The 18311-nt window shown below is 42.7% G+C and overlaps 1 protein-coding gene across 6 annotated transcripts in view; it reads right to left on the bottom strand.

The window, feature by feature from the left end:
• LOC118745701 (phosphatidylinositol 5-phosphate 4-kinase type-2 alpha) overlaps positions 1-18311 on the bottom strand; it is a 110904-nt gene that overhangs the window by 22425 nt on the left and 70168 nt on the right. The window contains exon 2 of one of the 6 annotated variants that reach the window (XM_036479299.1): positions 1070-7006. The exons of the other annotated variants lie outside the window; for them this stretch is intronic. Coding sequence (XP_036335192.1) covers positions 2212-3525 — 1314 coding nt within the window. The 5' untranslated portion in view covers positions 3526-7006 and the 3' untranslated portion in view covers positions 1070-2211. Of the gene's footprint in view, positions 1-1069; positions 7007-18311 lie in introns of those variants that run through there. 6 annotated transcript variants of the gene reach the window in all.

An 18311-nucleotide genomic window follows, 5' to 3' on the forward strand; every position in this document is an offset into this window, starting at 1 on the left:
TGGTTTACTCGATTTGTCTCTAAACATTACCACTCTCCCCATCTTTTTTAAATAGTCTGCTCCCGCAGGACCCAAAGTTATCAGCATCAACATACATATTCCGTCGGGACCCATGGCTTTGGAGGCTTTCGCCTTCCCGATGGCTACCTGAACTTCACCTCAAGTGAAAACAAGGGGGGCCCAAGTTGTTGGCAGTTTGGGCAGCCTTCTGGTCACTCGACGCTTGGCTGTGTCCGCCGGAGGATGCAGTATAAATTGCCGGCTCAAATAGCTCGCGCATCGCTCCGGGTCCGACCCTGTCGTCGCGCTTCGTCGGATTGGACAGTGTCCTCACGGTTGACCAAAGCTTACTCATACCAGAGGCGAAGTTACAGGTGTTCAGCTGCTCTTCCAACTCTCTCCGCTTATGTACGTTCACAAGCTGCCGAATCCCCGCGCTGATACGGGGATTTCCGGCATCGACCTGACGAAGGTTGTCACACTCATCGGCGAGACAGCCGCTTCATCAGGGAATTTTGAACCGTGGTCCGTTATGTATTCTGCTGGTACGAAGCGAGCTGCAGCAGCAGTGACAACCCTGCGGAACTCACTTTCACCTAGGTGGACGTCGGTTCGTGTGGGGAGCGCAGCGAAGGTGCTTTCAGTAAATTCTGCGAAGCCTTTCCAATCAGCTTTAGTAAAGTTGATATTGGTCCGGTGTTCCGCGGAAGCAAAGTCGTCTGGTTTATCGATCGAGGTGATTATGGGCAGATGGTCTGATGCTAAGGTCAGCATAGGTCGCCATGATACGCCGTTTATCAGACCGCCGCTGACTATTGTTATGTCTGGCGAGCTGTTGCATCTGCCCCTAATCCTGGTGGGTGCGTCGTCGTTCATTGTGCAGAATATCGAATCCTCTATCTGCTCAGCCAAGTCTGTTCCCCTACGATCGTTTGACAGGCTTGAATGCCAAAGATCGTGGTGCGCATTAAAGTCACTAACTTCAAAACGGGTTTCACCTCTGAGGAGCGCACCTATTTCAGGGTGATATCCTGCCGGGTAGCTAGTGACAGGATAGCGATGCCCTGGCATTCGAGGGTGGTATCCCTTCGGTCGATGTCTGCTTCGATAAGACTGTATTAAAAGGCTCCGTACGCTCTTGTTGAGAGTCGCCTTTATTCTGCCATTGCTTCTTACATTGAGTTTATTCTTACTGCTAGCATGCTTACAGTCTACCGCTGTAGATAAAAGCTTAACTTCCCTAATTAGTAGTAACGAAGATGACTCTATTACAATTATACACTACACCTTCGCCATACGGAAGAATGATCTATATAGATGGATTATTCTTAGATGATGCTAGAGCTCAGCGAGTATATACATACGTACATTTGTAAAAGTGTATCTAGGCTTTTTACCGTGTAAGGGCCTACGTATACGTTATCCAACTTATGCCCTTAGTTATTTCTTATTAATACTTTACTACCGACTGATAATTGTATTTCATTCGTATACTCATCGTATTTGCTCTTTTGTATACCCTTAAACTTTTCAATTAGTTTCCTCGCTCTTATCTGAGCTAGTTGAAGCCGGAATTTGACTTCTTTTGCGTATGCTTCTATGTTATATTCGATGTGTTCGATGCTATTTGTTGTTAGAAATTCCGGTATATTTGAAATTTTTCCAAAAACTAATCCAAAAGGACAATAGCTATGAGTAGTTGACGGTGTTGTGTTGTAGCAAGCCAATTGTCCCAGTCATGTAGTAGTTCAGCCAAGTGTGCCAGTCATGCCTACCTGCAATATATGATCTAATATATTCGTTAAACATTCTATGGCTTCTTTTAACTGTAACTACAGTTTGATGATGATAAGCCGCAGCTTTTAGTTATATTTAAATTTTGCATAGCTCTTCTAACACCTGATTTTTATATTTAGTACCCATGTCTGACAAAATTTTATTTGGTACCCCAAATATAAGAACACATCTTTCCAGTATATTTTTAGCTACTATTTTTGCGGTTTTGTCAGGCATTGACACTGAAATTAAGTATTTTGTATTCGTATTCGTTGCCAGATTCTGTTCTTGGTAGAGGTCCGATGGTGTCAACTATAATTGTATTGAATGAACTTACGGGAGTTTCGGTTTTAATTAATGGTTGTTTGGTATTAATCAATGTCTTATTTTTCTGATAATCGGTACACTGTTTTACGTATTTTGTTATATCTTTTGTCATGCCTTTCCAAAAATGGTAACGTCTGATTTTTTGTAGTAACCTAGTAACCCAGGGTGGCCACCAAAAGCAGGGTCATCATGGTATCTTTTTATAATGTTCATCTTTTCCTTTTTATTTGTAATTGTCGATATTTTTGGTGATAGCGCTATCGTTAAAGTTTTTAATAATTTTTCCCTTATTTCTTTAAAAATTTTAATCCGGATTTTATCAAATATGTCTTCGTTAAGAGAAATTCTAATTTTCCTAATTTTCAAGCTACTGGCTTCTTTCTCCAGCCTTGGAAAAAATAAATCTAAATTTATATCTCCATTAGTAGCATATTCGTTTGCAGCGATGCTGCCTAAAATTGTCTTTCTATGTCTAATTACACATTTATTAGCATAAAACTTTAAGCAAACCATTTTCCTAACTTTTTGAATAGTGATTGCCTCATAAACTTTAGGAAAATATACTGCAATGTTTGTGTTTGTGTGATCTGGTTTTATTGCATTATTTTGTATTTGTTTCATTTGTGATCGGGTTGTGACTTTAAAAATATTGGTTTTAGCTTCAGCTATTTGCTTTATATCTCTTAAATCGATGTGGGACAACGCATCAGCAATGTAATTTTCCTTTCCTTTGATATATTCTATTGTGAAATCATATTCCTCTAGGCCTAATCTCATTCTGGTTAATTTCGATGACGGGTTTTTCATCGTAAACAAATACGTGAGTGGTCTGTGATCACTTTTAACTAAAAATTGTATTCCATAAATATACGGGCTAAAATGCGTGATTGTCCAGTGTATAGCTGCGAGCTCTTGTTCTATCGTACTTTTATTACTCTCACCTTTTGTGAAAGCTCTTGACGCAAAAGCTATTGGTAATTGGTCGACTCCGTACGTTTGACTTAAAACAGCCCCACAGGCTAACTTACTGGCGTCGGTCGTTAATACGAACGCTTTTTCAAAATCGGCATACTTCAAGAGCGGTGGATCTATCAGTGAAGATTTCAAATATGTAGTTGAAGGCCTTTTCGCAGTCGTTTGACCATGTAAATTATACACCTTTCCAAAAAGATACACCTTGCCTAGCTTAGTTAGGTGCCGCGCATACTCTGCAAAGCTGCGAATAAAGCGCCTATAGTAATTAACAGAGGATACAAAGCGTTTCGCCTCTTCACTATTTTTGGGTTTCGGGTAGTTTTTAATATCAAACTTGCTGTCGTCGGGCAAAATTTCTTTATCTGTACATTTGTGACCCAGATACGTTACCTCGTGAATAAAAGCGTGCACTGTTCCGGATATAGTTTCAAGTTGTATTTTCTGCATATTTCAAAAACATTTTATAAATTATTCAGCATGTGCTTTTCTGAACAACCTAGAACCACTTGTGCAGGTGTTAAGCCCGCGAAAGTTAACGTCATCATGCGCTGAAATTAATTTGGAGCGCCTTTAATCCCAAACGGAAGCCGCTTAAACCGGAGTGAGCCTTTTTCGGTGGAAAATGACCCTACTCTATCTCTACTATTTTCATCAAGCTAAATTTGATGAAACCCTGTCATTAGATCCAAGCAAGAAAAATACTTGGCTCTGCCTAGTTGATCTAAAATATCATCTATGCGTGGCAACGGAAATTTATCTGCAAGAAGTTTCTTATTTATCTGCCTATAGTCCACTACTAAACGCCATCGTTTCTCTGGTTTTCCAGGTAATGTCTTTTTAGGAACTAGCAGAATTGGGCTATTGTACTGATATGGATGGTTCTACTATATCATCTTCTTACAACTTATCGATTTGTTTTTGCACATCCGATTTCTGAGAGTAAGGTATTCTGTAGTTTTTGATGTAAACCGGTGTAGTGTCTTTAAGCCTCAGCTTTTGTCGATAAAAATTATTCCCACTTATTTCTTCATTCTCTAGTCCGAAAACGCCAGTAAACTGAGTACATAAGTTAATTAGTTTTTGCTTTACAAACGCTGAGATAGTTTATCCATTACATTCGCATCTCTACTTGTACTTACTTGTTTTTCTATGTAGATATGGAACTTTTCTATAAAAACATTCTCGTTATTTGTGTTTATAATATGGACTATTGGATACGATCTTGAAACTATTGTACTAGCTACGTATATTCCGCTTCGAAGTTGTTGGAGCGGTATGAATGCATCCTATTCATCAAAATCAACTTTAATGTGTCTTACTACCTCGGATCGTGCTGGGAGTGATAACGAATTGGGAGACGGTGCGCTGTGCATTGGGATTGCGATATCCTCTGGAAAATTTTGTGGTCGTAAAACTAACCAATCCTGCTGACGCCCGTATTCCAATTTGCAGATAAATTTTTTCAAAAAGTCTAGTCCCACAATTCCATTGCTTGGAATAGGGAAACTATCTTCTACAACATGTAAGTCGTTATTAATTAATATATTTTCAACTTTTAAATCAGTATTAACATATCCAATAGTGGTTAAGGATTCTTGACCTATACCAGTTAAGGTAGTTCTAATGTTCGTATTTATTTGTAGGTTTTTGTTAATGCAGTTGTGCTTTATGGGCGAGATATCCGCCCCAGTGTCAACTAAAAAGGTTGTTTTCCGGGTACCAAAAGTTGTGAAAATCGAAATATAACTGCTGAGATGTAGATTTAAGTGGAAAATATGATTAGAGTATGTTTTTAGTTTTGAATATTCGAGGTACTGTCCGTGTTTTCCGAATGCTCTACTTCGTTTACGTAGCGTACATGTCTTGGTGCGGAACTACTGTTTCGATTTCGAGTCCTCCTCTGTAGTAACTACGGCCACTCGTAAACCCACGTCTACGATTGCCATTGCAGTTGCTGTTAATAAACTGAGCATTTAATTTACTTCCGCTAAGAAATAAAACTGAACCGTCATTTGTTTCGTTGCAACTGTTCACAAACTTTGTAACAGCCTCGTTCATTTTAGTAAATTGACCAGATTTCAAAATTAACTTTACTTCATTATTGCTCGCGTTCTTAGACATTGCTTGGACTGCCACTTTAGTGGAATATTTTTCTGCCAACTGAGGAGGCAATCCATCTGCTATGTACGCAGATCCCAAACATTTTGTTAGGTCTTCAATTTCTTTCGTGAAAGCATTCGCGGATTTGTTATTTTGTTTGATGTTTAAAACCCCTGCTGATAGTACTTCAACAGATACACCTCTAACGGAGCTCTCTAGTTTCGCAATTATTGCTAAAATTGTATCTTCCGTAGAAATCAAATTTCGAGCTGTGCCCTTAAGTTTTGTTTTTACTAGTTGCACTGCGACTGTATCATGCGTTTCTTTTATTGAATCTACTAACCTTAGCGCATCTAAGAAGCCTCGCAAATGTTCCTGCCTACCATCGAATTCGGGTATCAGCCTCGATGCCGTATTTAGAATTTCAATCACGGTTTGTGACATTTTGCTGGTACGTTGCGTTTCTCCCACACACTATCTTCTTCGGAATCACTTGATTCCTCTACTATTGTATATAAAATGGGCGTACCAAGTTCAAATGGTATTTTTATGTTAATATTTTGTTTCGCAAATGTTTTAAGTATTTTGTCTCGTACCTCTGAATAGATTTGTTCTGCTTGCCTCTTTTGGCTTTCAAGACTGTGATCATTATTTGCGTTTAAAATTCCGCGAATTTAGTTGGCGTTTTCTATTATTATTTGAACATGCTTTTGCACGGTTTCACTTTTTATGTGTATCTTTTTATTTAAACATTTGCGAGATTTCTCGAAAATTTTCCTAAGTTGGTTAATTTTTTCCTCTCCATCAACTCACTAACAAAAGAACTTCGAAAATTGTGCACACCTACAAACAGTTTAAGCGAGTGCCGCTAGGTCGAAAAGTTTAAGCTCTGTCTTTCGTGTATACATATACCACTTGGTGAGAAAATTGTAAACCAGAAGAAATAAACTTAATAATTAGCCCTTAAACTAAAATAAATGCTTAACGGTAATGAAAAGAACTTACAATGAAATAGGTACAGCAATTACGTATACATAATATGTATATATTATATACATATGTAAGAACTGCTTCAGTTGAAATCTGGCAGGTATTAAGTAACAAAAAAACTAATTTAAATATGAATAACTCGAAAACTTCGAAACTTTTATAGAACCTTATTTTATTTCTATTTAGATGAAAGATTTACAAATATTATTAGAATTAACTTCCACGCCAAAATACCCGTACTTTAGAGATGAGCCCGCCATTCATACTTGGACATCCCTTTCGTTGATCGATTGAGCCTATTTTCGCCACATTCTGCGGAACTGCGATATTCTTGGAGGTGTGCATTATGTTTCTTTTTTTAATTTTGATTTCATATAGGCCCAATAACGCGCGATCGTTTAGAGCTCTGGGCAATTCGGAGGATTGGACTCTTTTAGTAAAATCTTGATTCCATTTTGTGCATAAAACTCTTGCGTTTTTTTGCGCAATGGCTTGTTGCCAAATCAGGCCAAAACAATACAGGCTCTCAGAACAACACTCCAGGTGCGACAACACGTTCAGAGAGATTCGGATTCCTCTCCAAAGTCCTTGGAACAGCCTTCTCCACTATCTTATTTATAGTGCCTGATTTCCGCCAGATTCCGCCTTTCTCTCAATGCTGCAATTTTTCTTGATATTTGACAATACATTTTGTACCGTCGACCTTCCAGTTTCCAGCAATTTTACTAACCGACATTGAGAGATGTGTGGATTTTTCATGAATTAGTCCAAAATCAGTTTTCTTTGCTGAAGGTATTTGCTCTCCACATCAGTTATTTTTAAAGCATATGAAAATTAACTGTAATAAAAAACAACGATAGCAAAATCAGCACACTAAATAAACGGCTGATCGTATGTATGTATGTACATTGTGCGTTTTCAAACGATTAATAAGAAATAAAAAAAATAAAATCATCACCGCTTCCAATCCATCACGTGGCCTGCCGCCTAATCTATTTGCTTTGCTTATTTGCACATTTTTTTCTGCTTCACTTGCAAATCCTCTGGCAACTCGATTTTGCTGTGCAAATATGCGCTGATACAGGTAGAAGTTTAAAGTTTTGCATAGTGTTACTGTAACTGATGTTGCGCCAAAAATTTACGATTTTGTGCTCCGCTTGTTCTTTCTAGTTGCTTCTGCTCCAGGCATTATCATTAAAGAACCGCTACGCCAAGAAAAAATCGTAGTGCTGTTCAGGTACGAGCGCTGATTACAAAGAATGTTCCAGAGCTCAATAGTTGGCCACCAATATATCACACATGGAAAGTTTACGCTCTTGCCATTATTTTTAATGTAATTGACTCCCAACAAATCCACCATTAACCGTAAAGTGGATGGCCATTTCACTTTTAATATTTAGAAAAATATTTAATTTAAAAATTCTTGATTTTCAACACCTGGAAGCTCCTGGAAGGATCGCCATGTATTAAATGGCTCCGTACGTTCTTGTTGAGAGTCGCCTTTATTCTGACATTGCTTCTTATCAGCTGTAGATAAAAGCTTAACTTATCTAATTAGTAGTAACGAAGATGACTCTATTACAATTAAACACTACAAGACGATACTGCACTCGCTCGCGATCTCGAAGGTGCACATTGTATCCGGCGCAATTCAACAATGTTGAATTACTGTGCAACTTCGTCTCTTGGACCGCAGCTATCAATATTCCATGCCTTCCCATAAAGGAGATAACCTCGATCTTGCTCTGAAGTCCGTTACAGTTGAATTGAAGGAGCTTCGTGTGGATCGGGAGACGTGTTGTTATGCGGGGGGTTCCGCCCTGTGGTGGTAGTGGGTGGCGTCGCAGTTGGGGTATGCGACCATGCAGCACAACATGGGCCCTCGAAGTACCTCGTCTAATCTCGCGCGGTGCGCAGACCTGAACATGCCCTAAAGTGGCAGCAGCTAAGACAGGTATTGCATTTGACTGATGTCACGTTACAGAATATCCTGGTCTGACACACCGTGCAGATTGTAGGAGGAACCAGGAGTTGTTGGCGACGGCGTGTGGGTGGTGGTGCGGTTGAGTGGTCTTTCGTGGTTGTGGTGTGATCTATTGTGTTGTTGTGTTGTAATGATGTGGTGTTTGTGTTGAGCTGCTCAGCTGGACTGGGGTTTGCCGTGGAGGCTGCTCTGTTTGAGCAGCAGGGGGCCCACGAATGATGTGGTCCACTGCCGATGTGTCCGTAGGCCTGAGCAAACTTTGAGGTGACTCCACCCATCACAAGCATTGCACTTGACTGAGGTGGAGTTGTGGTATAGTTGTCTCTGGTATACACAGCAGGTGTAAGTTTCTGGCCCTGGGTTTGACTCGATGCCAGCCGTGAGCAGAAGAACATGTAGCAAATGTAGCCGTATGGCCTAGAGGTTTACGCCACCGAGCCGCGACGCCGCCGCCGCCGCCGTTTTTTGTCATTCGTCACACGCCGCCGACGAGTTACGAAAATATCGGCGCCTAAGGAGCTTTGTACAAAATTTTCATGATGATGCACATTGAAATTCATCGTTTGAAGGAAGTACTACTCGTATAAATAACGCTATTTTACGAAATGAAAATTTTATTTGGAAAGGAGTTTTTTTTACCTAATTTGCGCCACTGAATAGGAATATGATCTTTATTTTTCCAAAAAAGCGTAACTCAGAAAAAAACATAGGAAACACGTTTTTTGATGGAAAGCGTTTATTACAGTTAAATTAGGATCGAACCAAGGCATATAATCAGGAAGTAGAATTAGAGAAAGAAAAACATTTGCGTGTATTTCGTTGTTGCTTCTAGTACAGAAAATGTTAAAAACTGTTCTGATTTTTTTTTTCTAAATCAAAGCGTGTCGCGTGAAATACAAACAAAAATAGAATTAAAAAAATTAATTTGAAAAAAAAAATTGTTACAGCTTTCTTTCTTAGTAAATTTGTTTGCTTCCCGAAGCATTCATCCAGCCTTTGAGAGGCCCAGTTATAAGCGTTTGCGCTACTGAATTCGGCGAACGTTCAAAAAGCTGCTATTCAATCGCTTGTTTCGCATGAAAAAAGGTTTCACATGCAAACAGATTATAACAATTTAGAATTTTTGGGAGAAAAAATTTAAATAAGTGAAGTTTTCGAGACCAAATAATTAAAAAAAAAAATAAATGAAATCAGCTGCTCTACTGATACTGCCTGTTCAATGTGCCTTGGGTCGAACACTGGTAATCCACAACAATACTACATTTTTATATACTGCAACAAGTGCCCTTATTGCATATAACTCCTTAATTATTGGAGGAAAACCGAAAAACAAGTTGATTTTCTTGTGTATTTTTTTTTCTTTAATAAAGAGTTGAATATTTTTTGTGCAGACTTTTAATAAAAGGCTAATTTTAACATTCCTAAGGTACTAGGTGGATATGTGAAAATTACACTAGCATTCATAATTAGTGGTCAAACACCAGGAAGGTTTTTCTCCATCACATCGCAGTGTTTTCTACACAGGGTTAAAGTTCCCTCTTTTTCGTGAAAATTAGTATTGTTTTTCATTACATTCGGTTATCCTTAGAAAAATTTGACGCTTAAAATTTTAGTGGAAATTTTAACCATCTATAAGCTATTTTTTAAACAGTGGTGAAGAAGACCCGCCCTGGTGGGAGTTGATGGGTAAAACTGTTGGAAAAAAGTAGACCACACTTGTTTTCAATCTACAACCCGCAAAAAATCGTAAGAACTCCATAATTTAACATAACGGTAGATAAGATTATTACAAAAATTTATTATTAGCGACATAAATTATTATTATTTTTCATTACGTTCGGTTATCCTTAGAAAAATTTGATGGTTAAAATTTCCATTTTTTAAACAGTGGGTGAAGAAGGCCCGCCCTGGTGGGAGTTGATGGGTAAAACTGTTGGAAAAAAGTAGACCACCCTTGTTTTCAATCTACAACCCGCAAAAAATCATAGGAATTCCATAACTTAACATAACGGTAGAAATGATTATTACAAAAATTTATTATTAGCGACATAAATTACTCCCATAACTTTTTCATTTCCTTAAATTTATGGGTCGATTACGGATGGCAACGCGACCACGGTTCGGTTGCCAGCTGACAACGCAACTGGAAAGAAAATTTTTACTACGAATTCAACTATCGTCAGTTGCTGTAGTTATCGACAATCGAAATTTGACAGTTCGACAACCAGCAAGCGGCTGTAAATAAGCTGTGCGAGTAAAATTAAATTATTCAAATAAAGAGTTTTAAAGAAAAGACAGCAATAAAGCTAAGTTCATCACATTTATTTGTTTAAGAGGAAGAGAGTGCATGAACGCGGCCTCAATCAGGCGACATTTAAAGGATGATTCCAATCCTCTAGAGCTACCGCGTGCACTGTAAGCAAATGTTAATGCTTTTAAGGTTTTTCTTTTATTATCGTTTTGTGTTCATTTTTAAAGCATATTGAGGACTTCAAAAAGAAGCTGTAGTATAATTGGTTAATAAGCGGATGAACCACTTCGTTCAACTTCAATACTTCCTCTCATAAAAGCTTGTGCTCCTCTTCGATTTTTCGCAGAAGGAAGTGCCACAGCAATGACTTCAATTTGGAAAACTTGGTGTGTCGGTAGTTTTAAAAGAGGTGCTTCAGTTGATAAAGGAAACAATTTTCAATCAATGTTCGCCTTTGTTTCGCCAAAAGGGCGTACTCCATGGAAACTAAAATTTTAAAGTATTGTTTTGATATTTTCACCATATTCTGTAGAAGCAAACTGCATTGCAAAACGTTAATATCGTTCAAATTATTAAAAAGTAAAATATATGACAAACTTTTCAATTTTCGCTCCTAAATACGCTCCAAAAACCTTCCCAGCAACTACAAAAATGTTGCCTGTATACACACTTTGTAGCAACTGCAGTTGTCAGTTGAAAGTTGCCAGCTGCCAGTTGCCATCTGTAATATCGTTTTGGCAACTAGCAACGCACCTGAAGTTCGCTTGCTATCGATAATCGACCCATTAAATACCCTACAAAAACTGGCTGACCATATCGAAAAGAAACTATCGGTTGTACGCTCGCATACATATGTACATACATACATACATCAAAGAAAATTTTACTTTATTGATAGCTGTGGTTCAAAATATAGAAGAAGTCGTTGAATTCAAAGAAACAATTAATAAAAATCAGTGTATTCAATTCGTATCAGCTCATCCTTAAGCTCCAATAACAGCAGGCCGGGGAAACGGGCAGTGTTCCAATAGGGTCGGATTGAGGGGAGATGTGTGTTGAGTGGGATTGAGCTGGCATGGGAAGAGATGGTTGGTGTCGCGCGGGGAGTCTCCACATGCCGGACACTCATTGGGGATATTGGGATCGAGTCTGGACAGGTAGCTGTTGAGGCGGCTACAGTATCCAGACCGCCAGGGTATCGCTTCTTCCGCGATGCCTTCGGATGGTATGGAGCATGAAGCCGCGACAGTGACTACCCTGCGGAACTGGCGTTCGCCACCGTGTGAGAAGGGCGACAAAGCTGCTTTCGGTATCTTCCGCGAAGCCGTTCCAATCATATTTGTTAAAGTAAATATATGTTCCGCGGGAGCAAAGACGGTGGGCTTATTGATCGAGATAATTATGGGCAGATGGTCTGATGCAATGATGTTATGCTATTTATCAGACAAGCTCTAGCAATTGTTAGGTCTAGCGAGCTACAAAAAAACAAAACCAAAATGCTTTTCATTCATTTTCTTTTCACCAAAAACCATATTTTTTTATTCTTATTTTAATTTGGGCGGCCAATTAACAATAAATCCGAAGTGGCGTATTAAATATGATAAAATATGACTTCCTTCTCCTTCTTATTTGACGCTGTAACCGGCTAAGCGATTTTGGCCGAGTTCAACAAAGCACGCCAGTGGTTTCTCTTCTGTACCAACTGACGCCAAGTGGAAATGTCAAGTGAAGCCAAGTCCTTCTCCTCCTTGTATTTCCATCCATTTCCATTGGCCTCCCTCTTCCTCTGCTACCACCAGCGGGTTCCGAGTTGAATACTTTCAGAGCTGGAGCGTCGGTGTCCATTCGAACGACATGGTCAAGCCAGCGTAGTCGCTGTATTTTAATTCACTTCACTATGTCCATGTCGTTGTGAAAGCCCATACAGCTTATCGTTCCATCGTCTGCGGTACTCGCCGTCGCCAGCGCGTGAAGGCCCGTAAACCTTCCGCAAAATCTTTCTCTCGAGTACTTCACGAGCCGCCTCATCGGATGTTGTCATTGTCCATGCTTCTGCGCCATATACCAGCACGGGCATGATGAGTGACTTATAGAGTGTGGTATTAGTATTTCGAGAGAGGACTTTACTCCTGAATTGCCTACTCAGTCCAAAGTAGCACTTAATGGCAAGAATGATTCTGCGTTGGATTTCCATGCTAACATTATTATCGGTCTCAATGCTGGTTCCCAAGCAAGCGAAATTCTCTACATTCTCGAAATTATAACTATCAACAGCTCCTATTATCTTCTCCAACATCAGATTAAAGAAGTCATATAAAAGGGAGTCGCTCGGCTCGGAGAGGTCTTTCCCAATTCTGACGGAGCTGGACGTCCTTTTACACATCCATATCAGTTTGGCGGGGATGCCAAATTCAGACATAGCTGCTCCTTTTAGTGCTGTCGATAGAGGCTTTAAAGTCGACAAATAGGTGGTGAGTGTCGATCCTTTCCTCGCGGGGCTTTTCGAAGATTTGGCGTATTATGAATACCTGGTACCTGGTCGATGGTGGATTTGCTAGGCCTAAAGCCAGACTGATTAGGCCTAATCAGTTCATGGGCGATGGGCTTCAGTCTTTCGCACAATACGCTCGATAAGGCCTTGTAACCTATGCTTAGAACGCTGATCCCGCGTTAGTTCGCGCGAATGGCGGGGTCACCTTTCTTGGGGATTGGATTGCGTTCATCTGACCATACTCTGCATAAGAGTTGATGCATGCACCTTATCAACTCCTCGCCGCAGCTTTGTTTTCAGCCGCGTTGTTGCTATTCGTACCTCGTCATAGTCAGGCGGAGGAATATCGACTCCGTCATCAACTGGGGCCTCGGGTTCTTCTTCTGCAGAACTTACCAAGCTGCTACCACTCAGTAGGGTGGAAAAGTGTTCCCTCCATAATTTAAGTACGTTCTAAACATCGTTAGCTAGGTCGCCACTGTTGTTCTTACGTACGCCCTGTTCTAGAAACCTTCCGTAAGTCGCTCAACTCTCTAGTAAACTTTCGAGCATTCTTCCTGTTGGCCAACATTTTAAGCTCTTCGCACACACGTATTTCGGCCTCTATTTTGTTATTGCGGCAAATACGTTTCGCTTCCCTCTTGAGATCCCTATTATAGCGGTCCCACATAACGTGCGTTGCGCCTGATCGCAGCGTGGCCCTGTATGCGGCATCCTTTTTCTCTGCAGCTTCCTGACACTCCTCATCGTACAAGTTGTTCTTTCGGGCTCGCTGAAATCCGACTACTTCTTCGGCGGCGGTACTTAATGAGCGGGAGATGTGGTTCCACTGCTCGCGTATGTCGGTCTCATGAATGCGTTGGCTGTCTGTTGTGATTGCAGCTTTTCGACTTTAAGCGTTATTTGCATATTTGGGCGCACATTTTTTGCTGCATAGAGGCGGGTGCGTCGATGTTTGGCCCTAGGAGTGTACGTACGTCTAAAACACTGGAAGCGTGCCTTCCGTCTATCACAACATGACCGATTTGGTTTCTCGTTTTTCGATCCGGATACAGCCACGTAGCTTGATAAATATTTTTATGCGTGAACCTAGTAGTGCATACTACCATGTTTCAGGCCCCGCCGAAGTCGATCAGCCTCAGTCTGTTGTCGGACGTTTCGTCGTGGAGGCTGAATTTTCCGAAGATCCCTTCCTTGCCCACCGCCAAGCACAATTTTGATATCATGGCGGGGGTAGCGCTCGTACGTGCACTCCAAGCGCTCATAAAAGAGTTCCTTGGATACCTCATACTTCTCTTCAGTCGGGGCATGGGCGCATATGAGCGAGATGTGGATTATGGCCAGACGCTCGCTCCGGGGTGAACGACAGTACTCAGCGACGGAGTCTCTCTCCCACCATAAATCCAACACCGACTTTGCGCTCCTTTACATGGCAGCTCTAGTAGACGTTGCAAGGCCCCAGACATTGTGGGGGGACGGGGGTGGTTTCGCAACCAAATACACGTTTATATAGCAAGCCGCCTGTTCCAAGACAGACACTCGCTTGCAGCCGCACCTACTGGTGAACAAACGCTGCAGACTTCAGTGAGCCCTTAAACCGAATATATCGCAGTGGGCCCACCGAAGCGCTCTCTCCTTCTGCCGTGACCCAAGGCTGCACTCGGATTGGTTACCGCATCTCGCACATAGATGGCTCACGTTGCCCAGAATGCGCGAACAAGACGCAAGAGTCGGGATTGAGTATAGCCGAGCAATGTAACAGCATACCCAGAACAAAACTAGAGCAGACACCGATTGGAATGAGTGGAACGTGAGTTTTCAAGTAGTTTTCAGCGAAAACTTGTTTTCGCTTGACAGATTTTGTATGGACGAAAACACACAAGTTTTAGGTCGAAAACCGGTTTAGCAACGAAAACATGTCTTCGATGTCGGTCAGAACATGGTATGAGGGTATCACAACATAATATTTTTCAAGAGTGCGGGTATATAGAATTGTCTGTACTGATGGATGTAGTGCTTATAGCGGCTACTTAGCCCTGCCTAGAATCGGGTGGTCCCTCTATCGTTGCCGATGTGCATGAGATAGCCAAATAGCCTAAAGTTCTCTGGATTCATGAGCCGAGTTCTTTAAACACTACTGCTGAAATAATAACTACGCCTCAAGTAATTAGATCAACCTCCGCTAGGGAAAGCACCTTGCCGTTGGTGCGGGGGCTTAGCCGAATCGCCATTCGGTCCTTCTCTGGGAGGGAGTAACGCGGATGCTCTCGTAGCCTCTGAGCTACCCCTCCTTCCAGCTTAGGGCCGCTGGCGAACGGTGACCAAGAACTGCCGCCTCCTAATCCAGGGTGTAACGCGACACCGTGCCCATTGGACGGTTTGCAGCCAGGAGGCAAAACCGACTGTATTTGAACGGCGCCTTCTCGACCCCGGGCCGCCTCGAGGAATAACGGTGGCGTTACCGCGACATGGGGCGCTGGCGCGACGGACTTCGTGAGATCCCCTAGAAGAATTTAGACTGCTACGTCTGGCAGGTCAAGCACTCAGTCGTACCAACAAGATGGTGAACAATAAAGAACAAAAACAACAACAACAACAACAACAGCCAACAACAACTGAGAACGGCAAAGGTACCCGGCACAAACTAAGACGAGAAGCAGCAAGCCAGAAGAGCGTAAACGATGTTTTCTGGAGAGTCTCTCCGATGCAGAGGCAGCGCTTTTTATAGAGCACGCGCGAGATGATGAGGCACCTTCCACTAGCGCAGGCATTCGACATGAGAAAGCCCCTAAAGATACGGGTGGGCATGAGACCACCGGCAGTCGAGAATCGAGGTACGAGAGAGAGCGACGTATGGAAAGGCGGGCAACGCCACCGCCTCTTCCACTCCTAGGGCAACCAGGCACCCTAGATGGCCGTATGCGGCTAGGTCTTAACGGATCAGGCTCCTGGCAGTATGTGGGGTACCTTGAACAGGGGAAGACCCCCGAAGAGGCACGGAAACTGGCGCTTGTCAGATTAAACCCCAAAGGAGACAGCTAGAGTGACGATGAGCAATGGCGTAATCAGACCGCGCCCGCGGACAAGCGGAAGAGCGGGCATCACAGCCAGCAGGTCGGAGGGCACGATGAAAAATCGCGCATTAAGACCGCACCCGCCGAAGAGCGGGCATCACGACGAGGAAGCGCGCAGTCTGATCGGAAGAGCGGGCATTAAACTGATAGGAGGTTCACAGCCCGCACCAGCTGAGAAGCAAGGTAGCGGGCATCAAAGAAACATCGAGATAAGCGGGTACCATCGCAGAGAGGAAAGACGCAGGGGCAACGCAGAAAAGGATAGGGGTATCGAGACCGCACCCGCTATAAGCGGAAGAGCGGGCATATAACACCCCAAACCCCTAATCCAAAGAAACAGAGGGCGCTTGCACCCACTTCGACATCGGGAACCGGGGGTAGGAACGTCGAGCAAGCGGTTTCGCGGGCGGGTGATGGACAGACGCATAGTTATTCTGATGCTCTAAGGGGCATCAGGCTGGCTGTGTTGCCTCAAAACTACCCCCCGCGGAAGCGCTAAGCCCAGATGAGCTGACTATCCTGCAGGACGCCATTATGGACGAAGTTTTTAAGGGGTGGACGCATCCGTTGGCTTTCTGTGGGGTCTTCTTCCGAGCAGGTATGCTCCTTGTGGACTGCAAGGACGAAGGCACCGCAAAATGGCTTGAAGAGACGGCTCCCAAACTAGGGAGTTGGAAGGGGCCCATATTGTGTTCAAAAAGGGGGGATGATATACCGCCTATGCACAATATGACAGTTTTCCTTCCGAGAAGCGCTGACAAATCGTCAGATTATTCCATAGGGCTGTTTAGGGCTCAAAACCAGGGGCTTAACTCACTAAACGTGAAAGCACAAGAGGAAATTTAGAGGAACCAAATTTTGGAAGATACTAAAAGAGAGGACAAATACAAAACCCCATAATAAAAAGATTACCTCTATCAAGGGGTGTCTGCACGACCGGAAACATATATGTAACACTCATGAATCTTTGTTATGTAATAAAAATTATTATAACAAAAATATTAGTCCGCGAAATTCGAGCGAGCATGCGATTGCAACCTCGGCTGTAATTGCTAGCAGGTTTTCTACGGACGATCTGGGCATTATACTTACTCAAGAGCCGTGGACTTACAGAGGCCAGGTAAGGGGCCTAGAACGATCGCACAATAAAGTAATATGGGACCATACCGCAAAGAGGCCCAGAACATGTGTAGTGCTTAGAAACGATATTGATTATTTCTGCATTACAGAGTTTTTAACGCAAGATTTGGAAGCAGTACAGGTGACACTTCGGGTCGATGGAAGGCGCTGCTGCATATTTTCCGGGGGACAACAACATCATACCCCCAGCAGAGGTACAACAACTGGTGTCGCATTGCCGTAGGGCCCGACTTCCTCTTATCCTCGGATCTGACGCAAATGCGCACCACGTGGAGTGGTGGAGCACCGACATCAATAAAAGGGGTGAGTGCTAACTAGAGTACATATTAAGCGAAGATTTATGTATAAACAATGTTGGACATTGTCCAACATTCGTCACCAGAGTAAGGCAGGAGGTCCTTGATCTGACTCTAAGCAACAGCCTGGGTAACGATCTGATCACACCATGGTCCATGGTGTCCAAGGAGCCTTCGTTGTCTGACCATAGAACTATCCATTTCTTGCGGAGGTCACGGCAAATCCTCTGTTGAGGAACCCCAGGAATGCTGGCTGGGAAAAATATAGGACATTATTAGATTTTAACCTACCCGGTATAGAGAGGCAACACAGAAGAGATGGCTGTATGTCGCTAGAATATAAGGTTAACAGGTTGACGGACATAATGACCGAGGCCTTTAACTATAGCTGCCCGGAGACCAAGCCGAAGGGGTAGGCCAAAACAGCGTAGTAGTCTCGGGAGCTCTCAGCTCTCCGGAAGAAAGTGCGCAGGTTATTTAACAAGGCCAGGCGCACTGGATGCTGGGAGGAATACACAGCTAAACTAACGAGCTACAGCAGAGATCAGGAAGGCGGAGAGTTTCAGAACCTTCTGCGAAGGCATCTCGAACACTCTAGCAGCCGCGAGGTTACACAAGGCTCTAGCCAGAGGGACTGTAGAATCGGAACTAGCACTAAAGCTTCCGGATGGCACCTACAGTAACAGCAAAGATGAGAGGGCAGCCACTCTGCTTACAACACACTTCCCGGATGCCACTACCTTAGAACTGGAGCGGGGGTCTGGCGAACTAGACCACGACCATGTGACTGGAAACTAGCAAGAAGTATTTTCACCCAGGATTCAGTCAGGTGGGAGTTGGGATCGTTTGAGCGATACAAGGGGTAGACGGCATCCGCCCAGTGATGTTACAGCACCATGGCGAGAAT

Source organism: Rhagoletis pomonella, unplaced genomic scaffold (genome assembly GCF_013731165.1).
Source record: "Rhagoletis pomonella isolate Grant_MI unplaced genomic scaffold, Rhpom_1.0 Rhpom_scaffold_00009, whole genome shotgun sequence".
Taxonomy (NCBI): domain Eukaryota; kingdom Metazoa; phylum Arthropoda; class Insecta; order Diptera; family Tephritidae; genus Rhagoletis; species Rhagoletis pomonella.